This window comes from Tursiops truncatus, chromosome 4 (genome assembly GCF_011762595.2).
Source record: "Tursiops truncatus isolate mTurTru1 chromosome 4, mTurTru1.mat.Y, whole genome shotgun sequence".
NCBI classification, from domain to species: Eukaryota; Metazoa; Chordata; class Mammalia; order Artiodactyla; family Delphinidae; genus Tursiops; species Tursiops truncatus.
The window spans coordinates 84,038,124-84,062,464 of NC_047037.1; the positions used below are offsets into that span (position 1 = coordinate 84,038,124).

Genomic DNA, 24,341 nt, shown 5'->3' on the forward strand with positions numbered 1-24,341 from the left:
TAGAGGAGAACTAGGTTTGGCTCAAGATGAAAACTTAATTCTGTTTTGGACATGATCAGTTTGGGATGCCTGTTAGCCTCGAGGTAAAGACGCCAAGTCAGCAAGTGGCTGTGTGAGTCTGGACTCAGGGAAGAGGTCAGGGTGAGAGACATGCTTTGGGAGCCATTGGCGCATGTGGTATTCCAAGTTAGGGGAGCAGCTAAGATCACCTAGAGGGCAGTAAAGGAGAAGGGAAGAGAATCTAACGCAAAAGCCTGCAGCACGGGGAGGGGATGAGCTCAGGAAGCGGAGATGGTTTTAACCAGCAAAAAGCAGTTTTACATTATGCTAAGTGGAAGCCAGGCATGAAAGACCGTATATTATATGATTCCATTTATATGAAATGTCCAGAACAGGCAAACCCATAGAAATAGAAAGTAGATTAGTGATTTCCAGGAGCTGAGAGAGTGAGGGATGGGAATGGCTGCTCATGGGTACAGGGCTTCTTTGGGGGACGATAAAACGCTCTGGAATTAGATAGTGGCGATGGTGGGACAACCCTGTGAATACACTAAAAATTCTTTAAAAGGTGAATTTTATGTTATGTGAATTACATCACAATAAAGCTGTGTTTTTTTCCATGGTTCCAAAGCAGGGAAGATTAGATACATTTCAAGAAAGGAATGGTCAGCTTTGTCAAATGCTGGCATTGTAAGATGAAAAGTTAAAAAAAAAAAAAAGGTGTATTAACTTTAAAAGCCAGAGGTCACTGGGGAGCTTAGCTTGAGCAGTATCAGTGGAAGATATGGGGGAAGAAATCAAGACAGTGTGAGCTGAAGAGTGAGTGAGCAGATTAAATACAGGCATCCAATTTTTCTCTCTCCTGAAACACCACCAAAAGCACGGTAAAGGGATTTTTTTTAAGACGTAAGTCCACAAGGATGGAGGAAAACAGAAAAGGTGACAATAGCAACACAACTTTGGAAACTGGAGAGCGGATGGATTACTTAGCAGCCCTGAAAACGCTGAATCCTAAGCTAACAGTAGGGAAAGCTGAGAACCAACCAAATGTACCCTGAAGAATCCTCTAAAGCCTCAGGAACTGACAGGCACCTCTGCAAATGGGAATAAAGAGGAAGGGACTGCAATAAGGATTGGATGAACTTTTGGACATGTGGCCTCTCCTACTACCTGGGCAGAAGTCTAAAGTCCTATTTTCTGGAGAGGATAAAATAGAGGGTCTCTGGGCTTCCCTGGTGGTGCAGTGGTTGAGAGTCCGCCTGCCGATGCAGGGGACACGGGCTCGTGCCCCGGTCCGGGAGGATCCCACATGCCGCGGAGCAGCTGGGCCCGTGGGCCATGGCCGCTGAGCCTGCGCTTCTGGAGCCTGTGCTCCGCAACGGGAGAGGTCACAACAGTGAGAGGCCCGCGTACCGGGAAAAAAAAAAAAAAAAAAGAGGGTCTCTGGCAGTCTGGCCAGGAGGACACCAATACATCGTTAAAGACAGCAGTACCATACCAAAAATGGGGATTATACAAAAACGTGTATACTGCACGTTGAGATCATCCCTTTGCCCCGCCCTCCTCAATCTCTCTACTCTCACCTAAAATGCTGGCAGCCATCCCTTAGTCCTTCAGGGAGGGGACTGGAAGAGTCTTCTCTGTGGAAACTGACCAATCCAAGAGAAAAAACCTAAAGATACTGACATCAGGATTTCTTAGCCAACGGCCCAGCCAGATCTACCAAGAAGTTCAGGGTAGACCAGCCTAACCCACACGATAAGAACTTTGGATCCACACAAGCAGCAAGCGAAGGACTACAGACATCTAAAGAAATCCTCTAACCCTAAGGATAGAAATCAAGACGGGGGAAAGGACCTTGCTGGAATGTGGGTATGCAAGAAGAAAAAAAAAATGTTTTTAATTATCAGTAATATGGTCAGAGAGAAAGATATTATGGCCACTTAAAATGTTCACAATGCCATTAAAAAAGAAAATTCAGAGAAATGGCAGCTCTTTGAAATTAAAAACTTGTTAGCAAAAACTGAAAAACTCAGTCAAAGAATCTGAAGATTAAGTTGAGGAAATTTCTGAGGAAGTAGAACAAAAAGGCAAAAGGATGGAAGCTGGAAAGAAAAGGTAAGGTTAGACAACCTGTCCAACAGAAGGCAGACACCTGATTACAGGTGCTATAGAAAGTCAGGGGAGAGAAGGTGGAGGAGAGGAAATCATCAGCCACACAGCTCAGTATATCCCAGGACGAAAGGGCACCAGTTTCCAGACGAAAGGATCAGGAATCTGACAGCCTCAGAATTCTCAGGAGTAACACTGGAAGCCAAAAGGCAATGGAGCAACGCCTTCAATGTTCTGAAGGAACCTTATTTCCAAGCTAGAATTCTATCCCCAGCCAAATAATTAATCAAAGGGGAAGGACAGAATAAAAAATTTCAGACAGGTGAAGTCTTAAAATATTTACCTCCATACCCTCTTTCTCAGGAAGCTACTAGAGGATATGCTCCATTAAAAGGAGGGAGGAAACCAAGAAAGCAGAAAACATGGGATATGGGAAACAGGAGGTGGGCAACAGGAGCCCCAAGATGATAGCTGTGCACCTGCAGAGAGGGCCACTGGCCCTGCCTGGAGCCCGTCAGAGGCTCCATGGATTGAAAACCTGAGGTGACCGAAGATGATGAGAGGAGACAGAGCATCAGGGCATGAAACACTTATAAACAATACAATAAAAGAATCAACTGTAATAAGAAGACAATTTCAGGGGTAAGAAAAAGTAGCCGCGGTTCATTCTATCGCTCAGCTCAGAACAGTAAACTTAGTCAAAACAAAGCCAACACTGAATGCTGATCCAACCAAAATTACAACTTCCTTTGGAGGATGGGGGATTAGAAATGGGAGCATGAAGAGGTGAAAGAAAACAAAATCCCAGTCTCCATAACGGGAAGTCAAAAGATAACGTCTAAAACTGAAAAATCAAGAAGTATCAACACATGCTTGTGGTTTATAAATATGGAGGTAAACACCAGAAGAATAAACCAGGAGAGTTAGATTGTAGTCTTTGCGAAAGAAATGGAGAAGAGGATACCAGGATTGCTATTTTTCTGAAACAACCCTGTAGAACAAGTTAACTCTTCATGTGAACGAGTGACTTTGGTGAAAATAAAACCTCAAAAAAGTGAAGGAGTTATAAACGATAAAATAGTGACAGCCAGAGTAGGCAACTCCGAGAGTGCCTGACGGTGAAATGGAGGAGAGCGATAGATGAGCAGATAGAGAAGGATGTGGATGACGCAGGTTTTCTAATGTAGGAGATAAGAGAGCAGGGGAGGTGCTGATGGAAAGATCCAGCTGAATGAGGGAGTCTGAAGATGGGGAAGCTAGAGGGGTAGATGGAGTCTCCTGCCAACTTGTGCTGGGACTTGCGTCCCACAGGTAGAGCGATGCTTCTAATGGAGTGCAGAGCAGGACGGGTGCAGCGACGGGGGAAGGTCTGTAGATCTGGTTATAGAAGGAGAGGGAGGGTCTCTTTTCTCCTTGAGGCATGGTCATGAGTTCAGAGTCAGCAGGAAATGAGTGGAGAGGATGAGAAGAAAAGTGAGAGTATGATCTACTCCTTGCTGAGGGGGAGGAGAAAGTTACTAACTGCAGGCACTGTGCATCTGAAGAGTGCCTAGCGGAAGCACCTTTAGCGCCCCACATGATGTTCTAAGAAATGCTCAATAATTGAATCTTCTAAAAAACAAACCAATGCATAGAAGAAAAGGATGGAAGCAAATAAAACAAAATGTTAAAAGTGATTATGTCTGAATGCTAGTAGGTTCTCTTCTATTCTCTATTTTTCAATTTTGAAAAGTACACATGTATTATATTATAATGGAAGTATTAGTCCTCATTTTTCAAAGGGAATCCTAAGTTTTGGTTCATAGAACCGAGCAGCACACATTGATGACACTATGTTCAAGAGAGAACGCTTATAGCAAAACACCAAAACAACCTAAAGGTTCATTCTTCAGTGGAGAACTGGTAAAATAATTATGCCACATATGTACAGTTGAATTCTAATGCAGCTGTTAAAAGAAGAGGATATGGAAGCATCTCCATGATACATGGTTAATAGATAAAAACAAAATAATGAGCAGGTTAATAGATTAAAAACAAAATAATGAGCATGGTTAATAGATAAAACAGAATAATGAGCAATCTACCACTTCTATAAAAAGCTGATATTGAGCGTGAAATTTTATATAGAAGGACCAATAAAAAGAATGAGGTATATGTATACAAGCTGATAGGGAAACATCTTCAAAATGTATTACTAATTGAAAGAAGAGGGTATGCAACGGTAAGTACAGTACGTTACCATTTTGTTAAAAACAAAAAGTACCAGTGACTATAAAATGTATAATCCAGAAACTGGCAAGGGTAGATGCCTCTAGGAGGGGGATTTCTTCAAATAATGGAACAGTAAATATTTTCTCACAACCAGAGGAGCAGCTGATTCACTGGGATGACTAACAAGTAACGTGGTACACAGAGGTGCTGACCTGTTCCAGCATCACGATGGAGTCCCGGAGCACTCCTTTTAAGCGATGGGCCTGATCTTTGCTCTTTTGAATATTTTCTGCTCTTGACACCGTATCAGAGGCTAAACTGAAAGAAAAATCCCATCTTAAAGATCAAAGGAATAGCTTCTAGGCTTTCATCTCTAGAAATCATAGTGCCCCATAAATTTGCAAATAAAACAAAAAAGTAAACAAAAAAGTTTATGACTAGAGAATAGTTGGCAGATCAAAATCTCTAAAATTGGAATTAAGTTCCCTGCAGCAAAGGAATTATTGACATAATAGGTTGTGAGGGAAGAAGACTTACTTAACAGATTTCTCTTCCTGGAGGTGAAGACGGTAAAAGGACTGAGCAGCGTACTCTATCTTTGACAGCTTCAGAAACAGCGTCACGTTCAATAAAACCAGCAACAGCAAACTAGGCAGAGCAAATCAGACCTGGTTAATCCACGATTACTCAGACCTAAAGCGTTGCTAGTGCAGAATAGACACACAACACCTTCAAAAATGTATATTATCCAGACTATTTTCCAATTATTATTATTTAAATCAATTACCCCTATTTTATTGTATGAAATACTTATTTGTAAGTATTCAGTGGATGTTGAGGGAACAGTTAGAAGATAACTAGTGACAATAAAGTCCCCAAACAAGCAGGTTGGGATTGTCCCTGACATCTCTTCTCTGCTAGCAATCCCAGCCAGTGTGGATGTGTGACCACCGGTTGAGAAATCTACCATGTTAGCTTTCAAGATCTATTTTTGGGTGCTTTTGTCTTAAGCAATTACACATACATAATACTGCACTTCAGAAAGGAAATGAAGATCAATATGGATTTGATCTTAGATAGATCATGATGTACCTCTTACTCTCAGCAGAAGTCAAAACAAATTCACATTCACAAAATCACCGTTCAGCAAAAATTTCTTCTAGTTCAACTTAGACAAAATTTCAAATCCCAAACATACATTAATTGGATCATATATAAAATGTTACCTGCTAAATAAACTTACTCTGTTGGTTCTCACAATAGTATTTCAAGTGAATGAACGTATCTCATTACACATACATGCAAATACATAGGTGGCATCATATCTCTCTGATTTTTTCTGTTAAAATATTGACTTGCCCTTAAAAATACATCATATTCACTTTTACCCATCCAGAAGATTTTTCTTGAATGAAAACTAAGGTAGTAGCAAGAAAATCAAATCTATGAAATTATTGTGTCACTGAAATGGGGTATAGATCAACATTTCAACATCTGACTGTAAATCTTCTACAAAGTAATACAAAAGATCACAGATAATATTTACTATTCAAAATCGTCACAGCAAACCAATGGAAGCAGAATATGAAAACCTTTTATAAAACTCAAAAGGCACAACAAACATTTTGTATGTTCTGAAATCTATAATTAGAAAAAACAGCTGATATAAGAACTTCATTCCAAAACCCAGAGTGTATCATCCAGTCAGAACTAATTCAATTAAATGTGATGGACTACCTCAAGATCCAAGTACAGCCATGGAGAAAACAGTAGTCTAAATAAGACTGGCTGAGAAGATTCCAGTAGAACACTGAGATTCAGACTAATTGCCCCAGTACTTCTCACCCTACAATCCTCAGATCATTTGCATCAGAATAACCTGCACGTGTGTTTTAGAATACTACTGATTCCTGATCCCTACTCAAGACCCACTGACTCGATCTGTAGGACTGGGGCTGGGAAATCTGTATTTCAGCAAGTGATTCTTATGCACAGTAAAGGGTAAGGACCACTGGTCTAATCAAGTAGAGTAAATAAAATAGCATTGTTGGGATTTCATCAGCCTGCATATAAAAATATCCCCTTGGGCTTCCCTGGTGGCGCAGTGGTTGAGAGTCCGCCTGCCGATGCAGGGGACACGGGTTCGTGCCCCGGTCTGGGAAGATCCCACATGCCGCGGAGCGGCTGGGCCCGTGAGCCATGGCCGCTGGGCCTGCGCGTCCGGAGCCTGTGCTCCGCGCAACGCGAGAGGCCACAACAGTGAGAGGCCCGCGTACCGCAAAAAAAAAAAAAAAAAAAATTCCCTTTAAATTTATGGTACTTCCCTAAAAATCTATGATGGTAGAAACAAATCAGATTTACTTTAAAAAACATTTACTGAACGTGTATTTGGTATTCCCTCGAATTTAACAGTTCTTCTGAAAATCATTCAAAAACTATCAGACTGAAGCATATAAAATTACTGTTTTTGTAGGCCAAAATTGGTCAAATTGTGATAATTTCTATATAACAATATACAAATACATTCAAATTCTTTTGGAAACCATTAAAAGATAAGTGAGGACACAAGCAAACTAAGCGTTCAACACAAATACTTACAAAATACTCATCACCACAATAAGGATGGTGTTATAGCTTTCAATTTCCTTTTTCTTTCCTGCAAATTACAAAAAAAGGCCGATTTAGAATCAGGATTGTTTAATTTCATTTGAAAAGTACTGGAAAAGAAGTTTTTTAAATTATTTGTAAAGACAAAGTGATTTACAGTGAATTCCCTGCACCCCTCTTCTGACTTTTGATATCCTGAGTATTAGTAAACAAATCTACAAAAAGAAACCCTGTTATCCGTTCTGCAAATTTGGCCTATATTACAGATTAATTTGTTCTAAAATTAAACAAGCAATTCAATATATCATGTATGATCTCTAGCTAAGTTCCATCTCTGCAAATAATATTTGAAATAGTTTTACGTATAATGCTTCCCTCCTTAAAAAAAAACTTTTTTAATCATCCTCGCCTGTTCTCTGTTTCCCAAATTTTGTTGCCAAGTCCCCAAATTAAAGAGCTATTAAGTTGAAATGGTAGAAAAACATATTCACACTAAGATGTAAACCTTAGAAAAGGATCTGCTAATGTAGAAGGATGAGAAGGTATGACGGCTTTATAGCACTGAGAGGGAGGGAACAACATTTAGTAGGGGCAAGATGTCTTCAAAATTGAGAGTAGAGATAATCAAAGTCACCTTCTATCTCTGCAGTTTTGCTAGGCTGGCCCTGATAGTACATAAGGATTAAAAGCATACAAACATGGTAGTAGATTCAAGAGTAGAAATCAAATGTGTACAAATGCTAGGCAGGAAGTTAATGAGTGAAGCGTCCAGCAATAGGGTAAGAGTCGTGGGGACTGGTGACCTGGGGAGAGTGCACGCTCGGTCAAATGGGGCAGCTACTACTAAGCTCCAACCACCTGCTGCTACGAAGGGATGTGGGTCCAGGGCTGCCAGATCTGAGATTCTATATAAAAATGTCCAAGGTTTAAAATACCATGTGGGCCCAGTAAAATACTTCTACTGGCCACATGCCTGCCATTTTGTAACTGCTCCTTTATACTTATATATTGGTTTTCTTTAAGGAAACCAGAGTTCGACAAACATTATTGGAAAAGGAGAGGAGAAAGGGAGACCTCCTAACTGACATGTCTTATAAACAAGAGGCATATTTGGCTTCATATAAAATAAACTTATAAGGAAAAAAAACTTTCATCTCTGTTTACCAGGTAACAGCTACCTGTAATATCCCCTTTGGCATCTAAGCCCAGGTCTCCAGAAGAACGCTGAGAAGAAAGTTTAGGAGCTGTTTCTGCTGTTCTGTTGACTGTTCGCCTTCTCCTTCGTAGGCCACTAAGTTTTCCAGGGTCTTCAATGGGCTGATTTACCATAGATTCTTCCATTAACAAATCTGATTCTAAGAAGAAAAAAGTCTTTAGATAGTGGAGAAACCTTCTCAACTATAAGATACTGGGGGGTTGGTCACTGTTTTGTTCTCAGTTTGCTTTTTTTTAGACCTCGGTAACTTTCTTTAACTAGTACTCAGATTCTTATGGCCTAGATTCAAACTTTACTCTTAATGAAAAGTTTTGTATGATGATCCCATAATGAGGCTGCATTATTCTAGGAAGAATGAACTGTATTAATTAATGACAGGATCATCAGAGCAAATCTGCCATGTGCTATATTAAATATTAATGTAGAGATTTCAGTTATGGAAACAACCCACTTACATTGGATCATTAGAAAGATTTCCAAGATAGATTATAGTACTTGATTGTCAATCTCAAAGGAAGGGGAAGCATATAATAGTTCTAATTTACAATGAGGGTTTGCAAAAAAGGAAGCACTAGTAAAGAAAATCTGCCAACAACCTATCAATAAAAACCTCATTTTCCACATTTGTTTTAACCTTTCCCTTCACCAGATTTTTCAGTAGAAGTTCATTATCTAGTGGCCAAACTCATTTCTGAGTTTCATTTTTCTAGTGATCCGGAGCTTAATAATCAAATAACCAAAGACAAGGAAACAAGGAAAATAAATAATCAACAAGCTGGATGATGAAGCCTTAAATTACCCTGAGTTGATTGGCCACCACCTTTCCTTTAACTAAAATTAATTATGCTCACATATGTATATATATATGTTTTTTCCTCATGTATATTTTAAAGAATATCCAAACAGAACAACTACATCACCTCCCCAGTCTAGTACCCACCTCCACCAAATCCACACATGTACGTGGTACCATTGCTAGGTGGGCCTGCGTAAACCCAGGAGAGCTGCATTGGTAAGGGAGATGTGGGCCTGAGGAGGCTCCAGACCTTCGTGGGTACAAGTGCATACTTGTGACCGGATTACCCAGTCCCTCACTGCAGTCAGCTTCCTTGGCTCCTTACAGAGGGAGGGAGTGTGACAGCTCCTAACTGTGTGATCTTGGACAAGTCACTTAACCTCTCCCTCTGTGTGTTTCAATGGAAAAAAAAATAATAGTACTTATATCTCACAGGGTTGTAAAAAACAGGTTGATATCTATAAAGCACACAGAACAACGTCTGGCATATCACAGGCATTATGTAAGTGTTTGGTAGACCAATGAAAATGAGAAGTTTTGAAATTCCAAGTGGAGTAGTTGGAACCACTTCAGCAGGAGTCATTCCAACATCACCTACCAGTTCCTGCTATGAATCCAAACGAAGAATCCATCCATTCTGTTAATAAATGCCATTTTTACAAAAATAGATAAATCAAGAAATTTACAAACCAAGCTGTTTGAAATAGTCCGCCAAGGAACTCCAGGAATTCTTCTCAATTAAAGATTTGACAATGGCCCATGGTTGTTTTCTGTATTTCAAATCTGTTGAAACTCTAATAGATAAGGAAGAAAGAAGAATATTTAATTTACAAATTTTAATTATATTATTAACATTACAATTAGATGTAGGAATGAATTCAGCGGAAAGCCAAAAGGATTCAAAGTCATTAAGACTATTAAAAAAAAAATTGTTCACTGATAATGAATTCTTTAAAAAATTACTGGGCGCTGCTAAAATTTCATCAACTTGGCATTTTCTTTCTTTCCTTTCTCTAACCCTGAATTTTCTTTACGTAAATAGCAATAAAGGCTCAAAATAAATTTTAAATTTCCTAAATGCCTCGTATAAAAAATCTCTAGTGGTCATACATTAGCTGCAAGTCACTACATTAGCTGAGACTAGGCCAGTTGTGTGATGGCCCAGCACCATCTTCAACACGCCAACATTTCTGGTCTCCCATCGCAACAGAGCTGTTTACCGCCCACCACGTGCTCCTCAAGTCTCCCAGTCCCCTTGCCATTAAACGGGGTCCTGCGAGCATTTCTGGCCACTGGACTGCGAGCACAGCTCTACAGCTCTCTCTTCCAGTGGCAAATGAAATGACACGTATTCTGGATTGTGCAGCCCCGGGAGGTCAAAGCCTTCATCAGCCTGGGTCCTTGAGTAAGGATCCCCGCCCCTCTGCGGATTGCCGGTGGACACGTAAAGCAAGAAATAAAGCTTTGTTGTGTAAGGCTACTACTAAGATTTTGGGATTGATACGTTTACCAGCACACAATGTAGCCTGTCCTGACTAAAACACTCATTTACAGCAGCTCACCTCAACCGGCATTTCTGCTTTGAAGATCGGATGATATAGTATCTGTTCAGAGTATAGAAGTAATCATGGTAGGGGACATCGTGTGCCAGCACTTCTGAATCTACCAAGTAAAATTGTGCTTCCCGACTTTCTTTATACAGTCTCTGCCAAAATAAGATTAAGTTTTTTTGCATGTACATGTTTAATACATCAAATTTCTTGCCAATATAGTGCCTATATACTCGAATTCCTTCTCACCAATTACAAAAAACATGAGAAGCCTATATACAGAGCCAGAAGGGCCACCATGTTGGCTGTGAGATCTATGAATTGAGACGGGACCTGCAGAAATAGTATTTGCTACCTCTCTGTCACTTCACTGTATAATTGTTTTTTTCCTTTCTTTGAGGCATGAGGAGGAGAAAGGAACTACATAATCTCTCGTGTGTGTTAGTAATTTATAAAGAATTGCAAATGTTCCTGGTAGGGAAACAATTCAAAATTCAATTGAACAAAGCCAGGACCCCACTCTAAAATTCATCAAAGTTTAACAAAACCACCCTTCACCAAAAACGTGAAGGAAGGAGACAACCAAACAAAACACTGCTTTCCCTAAACAGCATCAGAAGTGGTTGCTGGCCAAATCTTTCTCATTTTCACCTTACCGATTCTGCCCATCCTCTAAGGTTATCAAAGACCCTCCAATTCAAAATACAAAACTTCTCTTAAATGTTTGAAAATCTTTGGAAGAAAAATATTTAAGTCCTTTTGAACACTGACGGACAAAAACTATGATGGCACAACTAATTCAGATGTTAATAAATATTTTCTAACTTTGCAGAACAGTTATACTATATGTCAACAACAACTGGCCAAACATAAACCCCACTGTATGACAGTGACATGCTGGTCACACAGTAGACAGAGCATTAAATATCTTACAATCTCTTCCTCATATGTCACAGCAGCCATCTAGTTATTTGGCTCTAACCCTTGACATGATCCAGTAAATCAGATTCCAGTACTGTCCTTTTAAAAACCATTTATTATGGAAAAGTTCAAACATATACAAGAGTAGAAATGAACATTATACAATAAACCCTCATAAGCTTATCAACCAGCTTCAACAATATTAACTCCTGCCCAGTCCTGTTTCATCTGTACCTCTCCCCATATTCCCTCCCTCTACTCCCATCCTCTGCCTGACTAGATTACTTTTAAACAACACCCTAGATACCAGCATAATTTCATCCAAAAATACATCAGTATATCTCTTTATAAATTCCTCAGTATATCCCTTTAAAAGATAAATATTCTCTTCTTTAAAATATAGCTACAATACCATTATTGCACATAAAAATGAACAATTCCTTAAATCTCAGAAATACCCTTTTACAGTTGGTTTGTCTGAATTAGGATTGAGTTAATTTGGTTGATATACCTCTTAAATCTCTTTTAACCTGTACACAGTTTCTCCTCTATTTTTTTCCTTGCCGTTTATTTGTTGAAACTGTCCTGTAAATTGGTGACTAGGACCTATGACAGGCATCTTCCCTCTTCCCCCATGCATGATTCTTTTGGAATACTGGCAGCATAGACATACCTGCTTTTCAGTGGCCGTGGTGCACTTTCCAGTTAGTGGATTATTAAGGACTATAGTGTAGGTCATGGTTCTCAGTTGGTCACCTCCAGGCTCTACATTCCAAGGGGTAGATACTATATCTAATCACAGCAAATATAAAAAGAGTTAGTTCTAGAAATTTGAGGGGTATGGCTTGGAATGGAATCAAAGAGGGAGTTTTTGGATTATTTCAATTTTTATTTTTGACCAATCCTAACTTCCTTATCACTGTGTTATTAGTTTAACATTAAACAAGAGTAAAATCACATGTTAGGCACTCTTCTTGTATGTGACATACGCCCCATCTCTGATCCATTTACTTCTAAGTTGTAGTCTATTAAAAAACTTTTTTCCTTTCTCTAGAAGATAAAATTAAAAGTCATTTCATCAGTAGGCTTCTTTTTAAAGTCCCCAGTACGTACAAAGAGAAGTAACGGTGCTGGCCTTATTAAACAGAGATAGAACACTTCAACATTTCCATCACTGAGGACAAGACCTTGAATTACGCAGCAATATGATCTGATCCCAACTTGTGGGGAAATCACGTCGATGAGAAATCATGTAGTGTTAATGGTTTATCTGCTGAGATCTTTAATCAAGGAGGGAGCAACGGAATATAAATAAACCATGTAACCTTTTCTATATGAAGAAAGCTATAGAATAATCTCTCTGCATTTATGGCAAGATCTTGGTCAAAATTCTCTTTTATTTACTTAGCAACAACACAGTGAGTAAAAATACACTCTGAACGGAAACGTATCTTTAGAACATAGCACCACACATTAACAAAGGTCCTTTAACAAGCGAAACACTAGGAAAATATAGGTAACAGCATCATGAACTCTATTCAAAGATCTGACTAAGCTGGCTAATGTTGTTGGCACAGTGGATTTAGGCAATTAGTATATCTGGCTGCTATTCATCAATGTCCTAAAACATAGGAGCATTTATCTAACCCACTACCCATCATCAAAGGATTGAAGCAAGGCTTTATGATATATCCAATTTTGCTCAACTTCTTTCATTTACTTAGGCCTAGAGATTTAATAAGGGATCCTGAAGCTGCCTTTTGCGTATCTAGAAAAATTGTGCAAGCAAATTAAAAAGGCAACATTACAAACCATGGGATCTACAATACAGAATTTGCTGTAAAAATGATTTATTCAGTTGTCCAAGAAAGAGATATAAAATTAATTATAAAATACTTTTCAAAAGATCATTTTAGTCATAGGTCAGCCTGTTTCAGAAAAATTATACAAATAGTCCATTGTTAATCAGCAACAGAATTTAAAGATATCATTGAATTCTGCCATTAAAACTGCACACCATTCAACAAAGCAACTATCAACAAAGATGAAAGTGTCTCTTCCACTTGTATCTTCACCAATGTTGCCAACAAGCCTACTGAACATAATGTGCCAGAACATCGTCTACTTCAGAGACAGAGAGTAGAACAGTGGTCATCAGGAGTTGGGGAGAGGGGGAAGTGGACAGTTATTGTTTAATAGGTACAGAGTTTCAGTTTGGGAAGATGAAAAAGTTCTAGAGATGGCTGCACAACAAAATGTGAATGTACTTAATGCCACGGAATTGTACTTAAAAACGGCTAAAACGGTCAATTTTATGTTATGTACATTTTACCACAAGAAAAAAGATTGGTGAATCTAGGTAATGGGTATAGGTTTTATTATACTATTCATGCAACTTTTCTGAAGGTTTACATGTTTTTCAAAATTAAAAAGTTGAATAAAAAGACTTAAAACTGAGCTTTGAATTACAAAAGTAGTGTCATACAATAGTAAACAAAGATTTAGAAGAATCCAATTTAGATAATTTTTATTGAAAATTATTAAGAATTACCACCATTTTTAATAATTTTAAATCATTATTAAAAAATAGATCCAGCAGTAGCCATTTTAATGCTGAAATTAGGTTAAATCCACAAATAACTGACCATACTAAACTTTCCCATTAAATTCTTGATATTTTTAGAAAGGAGACTTTGAGATCCATTCTCAAGAAACACAACTTTGATTACCAGGTAACAAGTTCAGAAGATAACATAATAGCGTGCAATCAGAAGCAGATTATCTCTTTTGGGGCAAACCTTCTGACTAATTCTAGGTCTAAAGGCAACATGCCTATCACTATTTACACTTGTGATTAGCCAGAAGCCTTTGCTCCCCAAAGCCATTTATAGCATCAGATAGCAAACACAGTCATCCATATTGAAGCTAGATATGATATCAGACACCAAATGCAGTTATGATTCAAAAAACAAACTTCATTTAGTACCAGCGTGGAATAACATGCTAGTTTCTTGTGGGCCTTTGCAGCCATAAAAATAGTGGTGCAGTATCAACAGGCATCATCTTAGAAAATTAAGAGAAATTATGTATCCTACTCTTCTGAAATAGCAAGTTCTCCAGGTAGACATGAATGGCAAAAAGATACAAAATAGATTCAAAACAGATATAATAAGTTAAATATAAGCTACTGAGTGAAAAGATTTATATCCCTCAGGTATTATACATTTTTAAAACTGGAAGAACTGGGGCTTCCCTGGTGGCTCAATGGTTAAGAATCCGCCTGCCAATGCAGGGTACACGGGTTCGAGCCCTGGTCCGGGAAGATCCCACATGCCACGGAGCAACTAAGCCCGTGCACCACAACTACTGAGCCTGCGCTCTAGAGCCAGTGCTCCGCGATAAGAAAAGCCACCGCAATGAGAGGCCCGCGCAACGCAACAAAGAGTAGCCCCCGCTCTCCGCAACTAGAGAAAGCCCACACACAGCAACGAAGACCCAATGCAGCCAAAAATAAATAAAATCAATAAGTTAAAAAAAAAAACTGGAAGAACTGAAAAAAGTAATGATTTTTAAAAACATGACATTCTTAATATAATCACAAGACTCAATAGCTATCAATTAGAAACTGCTTTGCTACTCTACTATAAATAATAAGGAAAAATTACTCTTTACAATTGAACCTATATCAATGATATAATCTATGAATATGTAATTATGTTTACATAAAAGTTTCAAATAAAGGAATAACATCTAATCGTTAATAAAATGGCTAAATTATAGACTATATTTAAATCGATTGTAGAATAACTTCCTCTTTGACTATGTCGAATGACTCAGCTTATATGGATCTCTGCCACTGCTGATTTCTAATTTTATATAGCAAGCTAAACCACATGCTCCCAAAGTTTCTAAAATATCTTGAAATATTTAGGATAAATTCAATTTCAAATTGACTATAAGCTTATTTGAGATGTTTACCAAAATAGAACCTTTAATACATAATCAATAAAATCTTTTTTATAACTAACTTCCTAACTGGATTTTTTTTTTTTTTTGGTATTTTCATTAAGGTAGACCATAGACACTGCAATCTCAAATTTCCATGAATTTGCACAGAGAAAACACACACGTGTACCACTACCCAGATCAAGACAGAGAACTTTACCAGCATCCCAGAAGCCCCCTCCCAGTCTTTACCCACCCAATTACCAACTGCAGTTAACTAGTATGCTGATTTTATGCCCATAAATTAAGTTTTACCTGTTTTTTAACTTAATATAAAGAAATCACAGTATGTACTCTTTTGTGTCTGGCTTCTTTTGCTTAATACTACAGAATATCAGTAAGATTTACTCGTATTATTATAAGTAGCAGGGGTTTTTTTTCATTGCTATACAGTATTCTTTTGTGTGAACGTACACAGTCTGTTTATCCATTCTATTATTGGTGGATATTTGGGCTGTGTTTTGAGTTTGGGGGCCATTATAAATAATGCTGCTATGAACACTGCAGTACATGTCATTCAGAATACACATGTACCCATTTCTGAAGGTTATATATACCTAATAGTAGAATCGCGGAGTCAGCTTTAGTAGATACTGCCAAACCTTTTAGCAAAGTGATTGCACCAATTTATACTCTACTAGAATCCAATTTTTCCACAGTAGAACCCTTTTAAAGGTGGTTCAACCCAACTAAACTGCTACATTAATAAATAAATGGAGTTTTAGTTCTCAAAGGGTCTGAACTTAATTGTAGGTAGGACCTGACTAATTGGACAATTATACTATTTACGTGTGATTTTAGCCAAAACACCTAAACACTAGTTTATACATCACCAAAATAAAATGGAAGCCTGTCTAAATTTTCCCCTTGACAACATAAATCAATTTACATAGGCTCAAGCCTCTAAGGATAATAAAATTCTCCCAAATTTATCATTAGATAAGAACACAAGACCAACCTATTATATTTCTAGAACTGGCAAATATCTGCATAAAGCGTGAACTGGTGAACAGCAATTCAAACATTCTCTCAGCACTGATATGAAAAACACGGTTGATATAAAGTCTTCCATGAAGATCTTTCTCAGGAATATTTTCTGGGGAAACAAAAAACATGGAACAAAGAGTGAAGAAATCAAGGAAAGGTAATCTCAAGGTTTTGTTTTGGGCACAAAATGGTTTTTAAATGTGATTACAATGATCAGCACATTACAGGACACTATTAAAACTCTAAATTGGTATTATATACATATGTACTATGTATAACTATACATAATAGTATATAGTAATTAAACTATACATGATCAATAGTTCAGTCAAAACCCAAAAGACATAGAAATATTTAACTTGAATATCAAACTACCATAATATATCATTCAAAAGAATATTTCATGAATTTGTGTGTCATCCCTGTGCAGGGGCCATACTAATCTTCTCTGTATCATTCCAGTTTTAGTATATGTGCGCCAAAGCGAGCACTCAAAAAAATATTTCAAGAGTGACAAGGGCAGTATCGAGACACATAGGGTGGTATCTACCACGGTGAATAGCAGGTCCCATTTCTGAATACGCAAACATTCGGTAATTACTAAGTCATGAATGACTCGAATATCTCCCTGCTGCACTCACTAACTTACTAGCCTGAACAGTGTTTCAGATTTGACTTGAAGCTCACTCCCCCAAGACAAGTATCACTGTATCCACTACCTACTCTCAATACCACACATTAAAAGAAATCCTTCTGAAAAGTATTCTTCAAAGCTAAATAAAGCCCAATGGAATATTACATTTTTCTAAGAATTTGACAGCGATAATTATGTTGAAAACTCCTGGTAGCAAATGAAGAAGAAACATCTGCTCACCTCTCCTCATGTTCCCTGGAAACACTGCATAAAAGAGCCCAGGAATCTATGGTGCTTAGCATATGGCAGGTATTGTGCTAAGCACGTTACAAATATTCACTCGTCTTATCCTCACAGCAATCCTGTGAGATAAGAGGTATTAACATCTTCATCTCCATCGTACAGAGGAGAAAACTGAGACACTGAGAGAATTGCTGAAACTCGCCGAAGCTCTGTGGCTAGTGAGTGACTGAATGGGAATTTGAATTCACCGTAGCTCCAGAGCACACAAACTAAACCTCTATTTTATAGTTCAAGGAGTTTAACTTAGAAGAATTAAAAGGAAATGAAAAAAAAAAGGGACATCTAGGAATAGGAGCCTGGTAGAATAAAGCAATCCAATGTGAAATTTTAATGATTTCAGGGCTGGGATTATTTATTATTTCAAGGATTATGCCTGTCAGTACAGAATGACAACTGTGACAAAAGCTCCCCACAGTTCACAAATCAAGCTCTAAGAATTATCTGTGTCAAGCATCTGTCCATGTTAAGCCATGAGAAGCAGTCACTTAAAGTAAAAGATAGTGGTTTAAGCATCAGAAAAACTCTTCTAGCTCTGCCTTCACCCCAGCTGTTGGTTTTTCTCCCTCATGAAATGGTTTGTGTCTCCCTATTTTGCTACAGGTGCAAAGAACTTAGGGACATCGGGTAGATACTGATTTACCTTCTCCCTGCAACAATACTATGTGTAGGCAAAAGCTATTCACTGCAATTTCAAGTAATGGCTACGTGGGCATAGAAATGAATCACTGAAACTAGGCAATTAACTAAGGTTCTGTGAGGCAACTTCCTAATTAGGCTTGAGAAATAGCTTTTTCTGACATAGAAGTAATACATGTTCATTGTAAAAATAATTCATGTATTCACAAAGAAACGAACAAGTACACGTGATTCTATTAATCCTGCTCGTCACCTTCACAGAACTTATCCCAACTTGTAATTATATTTTTATTGGCTTAGTGACTTGTGTATTGTCTCTCTCCTGCACTAGACTCTAAGTTCTATGTGGACAGGGATCATGTTGATTTCAAACACCTAAGTACATTACATGTCTGGCACACAGTAAGTGTTAAATAACTTTTTGAATGAATAAGTGACTACTGAAAACGCAAAAAATCTTAGGGTCTACTTTTATTTATAGGACTTTAAATTTACAATCATATTTTTAAACTTTTTATTTTTTAAGAATTTTAGAGGTACAATTAACTCAACTAGGCTTTATTCCTATTTTTTCCAGTAATGTCCCTTTCTGTTCAAGAACCCAACCCAAAGTCCCATGTTGAATTTAGTTGTTATCTTCTTAGTCTCCTCCTATCTATGACAGTCCCTCACTTTTTCCTTGTTTTTCAGTGCCCTTATACATCTGAAAAGTACAGGTCAGGTATTATATAGAATGTCCCTCAATTAGGTTCATCTGAGGTGGGTTTTTTTCATGATTAGACTGGGGTTTGGATTTTGGGGAAGAATACCACAGAGATGAAGTACCCTTCTCTTCAAACTCAGGGTGTACACATATCCGCATGACTTATGGTGATGTTAACCTTGATCACTTGGTGGTGTCTGGCAGGCTTCTCCACTTCAAAAGTATTATTTTCCTCTTTCCACATTCTATTTGTTAGAAATGAGTCACTAAGTTCCGCCCATACTCAAGGGGAGGAGAATTAAGCTCCACCTCCTGGAAGGGGGAGTATCTACATATATTATTTGGAACTCTGTAAGGAAGACTCGTGCTTGCTCCCCCATTTATATATTTATTCAATCATTGGTATCAGTATGGACTTATGAATAATTATTTTATACTTTAGGTTATAATGCAGTATTATTATTTATTTTGCTGCTCACTTTTTTTTTGTTTGGCCATTAGAAGCTCTTTCAGGTTGACTCCTATGTCCTTTCGACATGCCTCTTTTTTTCTTTTTCAAGCACTTCTTTATATTCTGGCACTACAAGATGTTCCAGATTCATTTTGTATATTCCCCAACTGGGCCCTAGAAGCAGCCATTTCTCTAAGGAGTCCTGGAACTATAATTTTCCAAAAGTAAGTTTCCTGTTCACATTTAAGCAGGACATAAATTACACTTATATAAATATTTCAACACAATATCTTCATATTTCATTTAAACTCCATTATTCGATAAAATGTTCTATATCATGACTGATAAAACATAATCTGTGGTGTTGCTGCTGGAAATTAACAATAATACTTTTTGTATGTAAATGTGTTTGAGGAAGTAAGGATATGAAATAAACTATTTCCACCTGGGATTATTTTTTTTAATATTTATTTATTTGGCTGTGCCGGGTCTTAGTTGCGGCATGTGGAATCTTTGTTGCGACGTGCACGATCTTTAGTTGCGGCATGCATGCGGGATCAAGTTCCCTGACCAGGGATCGAACCCGGACCCCGGCATTGTGAGCGTGGAGTCTTAACCGCTGGACCACCAAGGAAGTCCCTGGGATTATTTATTTATTAAATTCATGGTACTTTAAAGCTTCCTACCTAAATAACATCACCAATAATATTGCTGGAAATTTATTAAGCTAGCAGGTGGCATTTTAAATGGGGAAAGGAACACCGCTTAATTTAGTAGCAGGTTACTATTTCCAATAAAGAAGAAATACTATTTCAAGCATATAAGTTTGAAAGTGGCCAGTGGAAATCGTGGGAAAATTGAGACATAAGTATGAAAAGGACCTGGACATGAATAAAACTTAAACCAGATGTTGATAGTATTTTGAGGATGTGTGAAAAATGTATTAGGTAGGTATGCAAGAAAATTAGGTAATTTGGAGTTTAACTGAGTAACTAAGGACACACAATTTTTTTTATCTTCCATTTTCTAAAAATGGGTGATTAGGGCTCACATGCAATACAGAAACTACAACACTATTATTCTTTGTTTATTTCTAGATAAAGACACAGCTTATGTGAGTTTTAATGTTACCCTTTAATCATTAATGTTAATTTTATAGGAACTCAATAAAGAAAGTAAGGCTTTTTTTTTAAAGGACCATTCTTATAAAAGAGCAGGTGAGAAAGAAGGGTGGGAAAAAAAAACCCCGTTTTGCTGTCACTTACGTGTCTGGCCACTGGGTGCCAGAGTAGATCTTCCTACAGTTAGAGGTTCAAGCAGGCAGGGGATAACTAATTCACAGGGCTGCGTACCCAAGCATGAATGGTAAAGACACCAAGAGAGTCTAGTCATTCCTGGTGCTTGACCCTTTAATAAAAAAAACTTCCTGTCAACTATCTTTTCAAAAGAACACATCAACTGTCTTCTTAATGCATTCTATGATATTTTAGGGACTTGTTTATTTTTATTTACATTTTTAAGAGCGTGGGTTTAGTTTTCATCAGAGATGCTTCAGTGTTTCCAAACCAAGGTTGAATCTGATTTGGATTTGGTTTTCAAGGATTTGGTCTTGGTTTTGTTTTGGATTTGGATTTGATCTTAGATTTGGACGTGATTTGGATTTGATTTCGATTTGCCTTGGATCTAGTTTTAGTCTTCATGGATTTAGTAAACAGCCTTCAGGGGCTCCCAAACCAGGTCTAAGCCGAACAGTAAGTGGACTAGCAAATACAATCATGCCAGACAGATCCAAACCACTACAACATCCCCATCACCAATATTCTGGCAGGAATATTAATATAACATGCTGGTACAAAAGCAGGTATAGCAAAACTCCACTGGCATTACTCCGTTCTTGAAAGTAGTCACTACCCTAGAACTTTCCCATTGTCTCCTCACTTCACTGACTTCAGTGTCAATAATCTTACAGCTAAAAAGAAAAAAATTCCTTGAAATGCCCATTTGATAAGCATGACAAGCCCTAGGTTACTGGTTCTAACTTAAGAGAAAGTAAAGAGAATATGATTTGCTATAAAGTTTCCCTTAAGCAACTGCTTTTTATTTTTATTATATTCTCTACTTTTGAATCTCTCTCTCTTTCTCTTTTTTTTTTGTGGTTAAGGAAAGTAGTAAAATTATAGTGTTACACCATGAAGATTTTTATTATGATTTTTTTAAACTCAAATGGTATTAAAGACTCGAATGTAAGACCTGAAACCATAAAACTTCTAGAAGAAAACATAAGCAGTATATTCTTTGACAGCTTTCTTAGCAGTATTTTTTTGTGTATATCACCTCTGGCAAGATAAATAAAAGCAAAAATAAATAAATGGGACTAGATCAAACTAAAAAGCTTTTGCACAGTGAAAGAAACTATAATCTAAATGAAAAGGCTGACTAGAATGGGAGATGACATTTGCAAACGATATATCTGATAAGGGGTTAATATCCAAAATATACGAAGAACTCATACAACTCAACAACTGAAAACCACCTGATTAAAAAATGAAATGAGTAGAGGACCTGAATAGACATTTTTCCAAAGAAGACATACAGATGGCCAACTGGCACATGAAAAGATGCTCAACATCACTAATCATCAGGGAAATGCAAACCAAAACTACAATGAGGTACCACCCCACACCTGTCAGAATGGCTGTCATCAAAAAGACAGCAAATGACAAGTACTGGGGAGGATGTGGAGAAAAGGGAACCCTTGTGCACTGTTGGTGGGAATGTAAACTGGTGCAGTTACTATGGAAAATAGTATGTAGGTTCCTCAAAAAATTAAAAATAGAACTACCATACAATCCAGCAATTCCACTCCTGGGTATTTATCTGAAGAAAACGAACACACTAATTCAATAAGATATATGCACCCCACTATGTTCACTGTAGCATTATTTACAGTAGCCAAGATATGGAAGCAACCTAAGTGCCCATCAACAGATAAATGGATAAAGAAGGTAAATGGATAAATGGATAAAGAAGGTGTGGTGTGTGTGGGTGTGTGTGTGGGTGTGTGTGTGTGTGTACACACACATATATATATATATATACACACACCCACACACACACCCACACACACACACAATGGAATATTACTCAACCATAAAAAAAGAACGAAATCTTGCCGTTTTTGACATAGATGGACCTAGAGCGTATTATGCTTAGTGAAATAAGTCAGACAAAGACACATACTGTACGCTTTCACTTATATGTGGAATCTAAAACAACAAAACAATGAACAAACATAACAGAAACAGAGTCATAGATACAGAGAACAAACAAGTGGTTGCCAGAGGGGAAGGAGGTTGGAGGAGGAGAAAAACAAGTGAGGGAGATTAGAAGCACAACATCCAGTTACAAATGAGTCATGGATAAAAAGAAAAAAATCGCTTTTCCCTTGCTACTGCTTCATCTCCCCCATCTTAAGGCTTGGGACATTAAAAGCTAAACGTGATGAAGATTTTCAAATTCCAGGCTTCTGAAAAGTGGATAGAGGTTAGATTTAGCAGCCCCTTTCTTCTATTTCTTATTAACTTCCATCCTTTTTTGGTTCATTATAGAGTGAGACTGTATCTACTGCAAAAAACAAATGCTCAATTTGCACACATCTAATATAAAAGTAAACATTAAAAGACGTAACTGAAATTTTACTAAAATTTATAAGAAATTCTTTACCTTCATCAACAGAATCTGAAGTACTGCTTTTGTCCAAAGAAAGATATTCATTTTTATTCAAGTCCAGTGATTTTGATGACAGTCTACTTAACCTCTTTTCTGAAGTTAGTGAAGGACTTTTGATCTGTTTCTCACTTTGGGGTTCCTCTTTCCCTAACCCCTAAAAAGCAAACAATGAGATCTTTAATAATAAAGACACTTTGAAATATTGCTTTTTGAAAAAATTGTTATGTTTGTATCACATTTCCAATTCAGTCCAAAAAATATTGGTAGATAACACAGACTATCCTAAAGTCATCTTCTTATACATTAATGAACAATAAATTTATGAAGAACATCACAAAAAAAGAACTCACAGACAATTAACAACATGTGAATCACTTAGGTCGAAGAGAAAGGGGACAAAGGACAAAAATAATAGAACAGTCAGTTCTTTGGGGTGTGAAAAGGAAAGGAGTCAAACCCAGTTAGTTTCCCCAGACAATACCTGCCCCATCACCTCAAGGAAGAGAACTCACCCATCTCTTAAGACCAGTAACTAAAGGGGAAAGGGAAAGAAAAAAGAGAGATAAAAGTCACATAAGAGTACAGTGAAGGAGAAAAGATTAAAAGGGAAAATTAATTTCACAGCAAACCCATAAGAACAGAGTTGGCTTTGCTGTTAAAGGACTAAGGAATTGGGCATTAAAATATATTCAATATATACCGCTATCCATACTTTCTGGGAATGGCTTAATAAAGATATGTCATTTCTATAATAAATTTAATATTAGGCATTAAAGTATGAATGCTACTGCTATGTTAGTAGTATTCAAGTAGAACAGTATTATAATTAGGCTTAATAGAACAGTGTGATAAATATAAACTACACAGCAATGTACTTTCTTGCATTGTCTGTGGATAAGCAGATGAAAGACAGCAAAAGTGTATCTATAACTTCCTGCCCCATGAGATCCTTGAGCAGCACTTAACAACAGAAGCAGCTCCAGGGAGGAGACCAGTTTCCATTGGCCGCTCAGAAAGCAGAATAACAACCGGGCCCCAGGACTCAATTTATTATAGGATTATACTATCCTAGTCGAGGATTGATTTTTTCAATCAGAGAGTATTGTTAAAATCAAGACTTGATTTATTTCGGAGTTCCACACTACGAAGCAACAGGTTTATTAGCTGACCCAGGGTCTCTTTAGATGCTAAGTAGAGTAACTTTCCACACATATCACTCCTGTTGTTTCTAATTAAGATAAAGTTCCTATTATAAAGAACATGGACAGATACTTATAGGAAAAGTAACAGTCCCTATCTTTGAATGGTTCGCATCTGGACAATTTTTATTTCTTTGTATATTTTTCTATATTTCCTGATTTTTTACAAAGAGTATTAAGTTTATAACTTAAGAAAAACCTATTTTATTCTTGGAAAAAATGTTATTTCTAACTTTTTGTTATTTCCAACTTTGTTGGAAGTAAAAATGAAACAAATTAAG

The 24,341-nt window shown here is 37.4% G+C and overlaps 1 protein-coding gene and 1 pseudogene across 1 annotated transcript in view; both read right to left on the bottom strand.

Moving 5' to 3' along the window:
• GRAMD1C (GRAM domain containing 1C) overlaps positions 1–24,341 on the bottom strand; it is an 81,603-nt gene that overhangs the window by 2,701 nt on the left and 54,561 nt on the right. The window contains exons 8-16 of the mRNA XM_033855819.2: positions 22,856–23,015; positions 16,377–16,514; positions 12,087–12,205; positions 10,505–10,647; positions 9,633–9,736; positions 8,109–8,285; positions 6,922–6,979; positions 4,861–4,971; positions 4,536–4,641 (exon numbers count right to left, since the gene is read on the bottom strand). Of these exons, the coding sequence (XP_033711710.1) occupies positions 4,536–4,641; positions 4,861–4,971; positions 6,922–6,979; positions 8,109–8,285; positions 9,633–9,736; positions 10,505–10,647; positions 12,087–12,205; positions 16,377–16,514; positions 22,856–23,015 (1,116 nt within the window). The remainder of the gene's footprint in view (positions 1–4,535; positions 4,642–4,860; positions 4,972–6,921; positions 6,980–8,108; positions 8,286–9,632; positions 9,737–10,504; positions 10,648–12,086; positions 12,206–16,376; positions 16,515–22,855; positions 23,016–24,341) is intronic.
• LOC117312305 (U6 spliceosomal RNA) lies at positions 16,796–16,896 on the bottom strand (annotated as a pseudogene).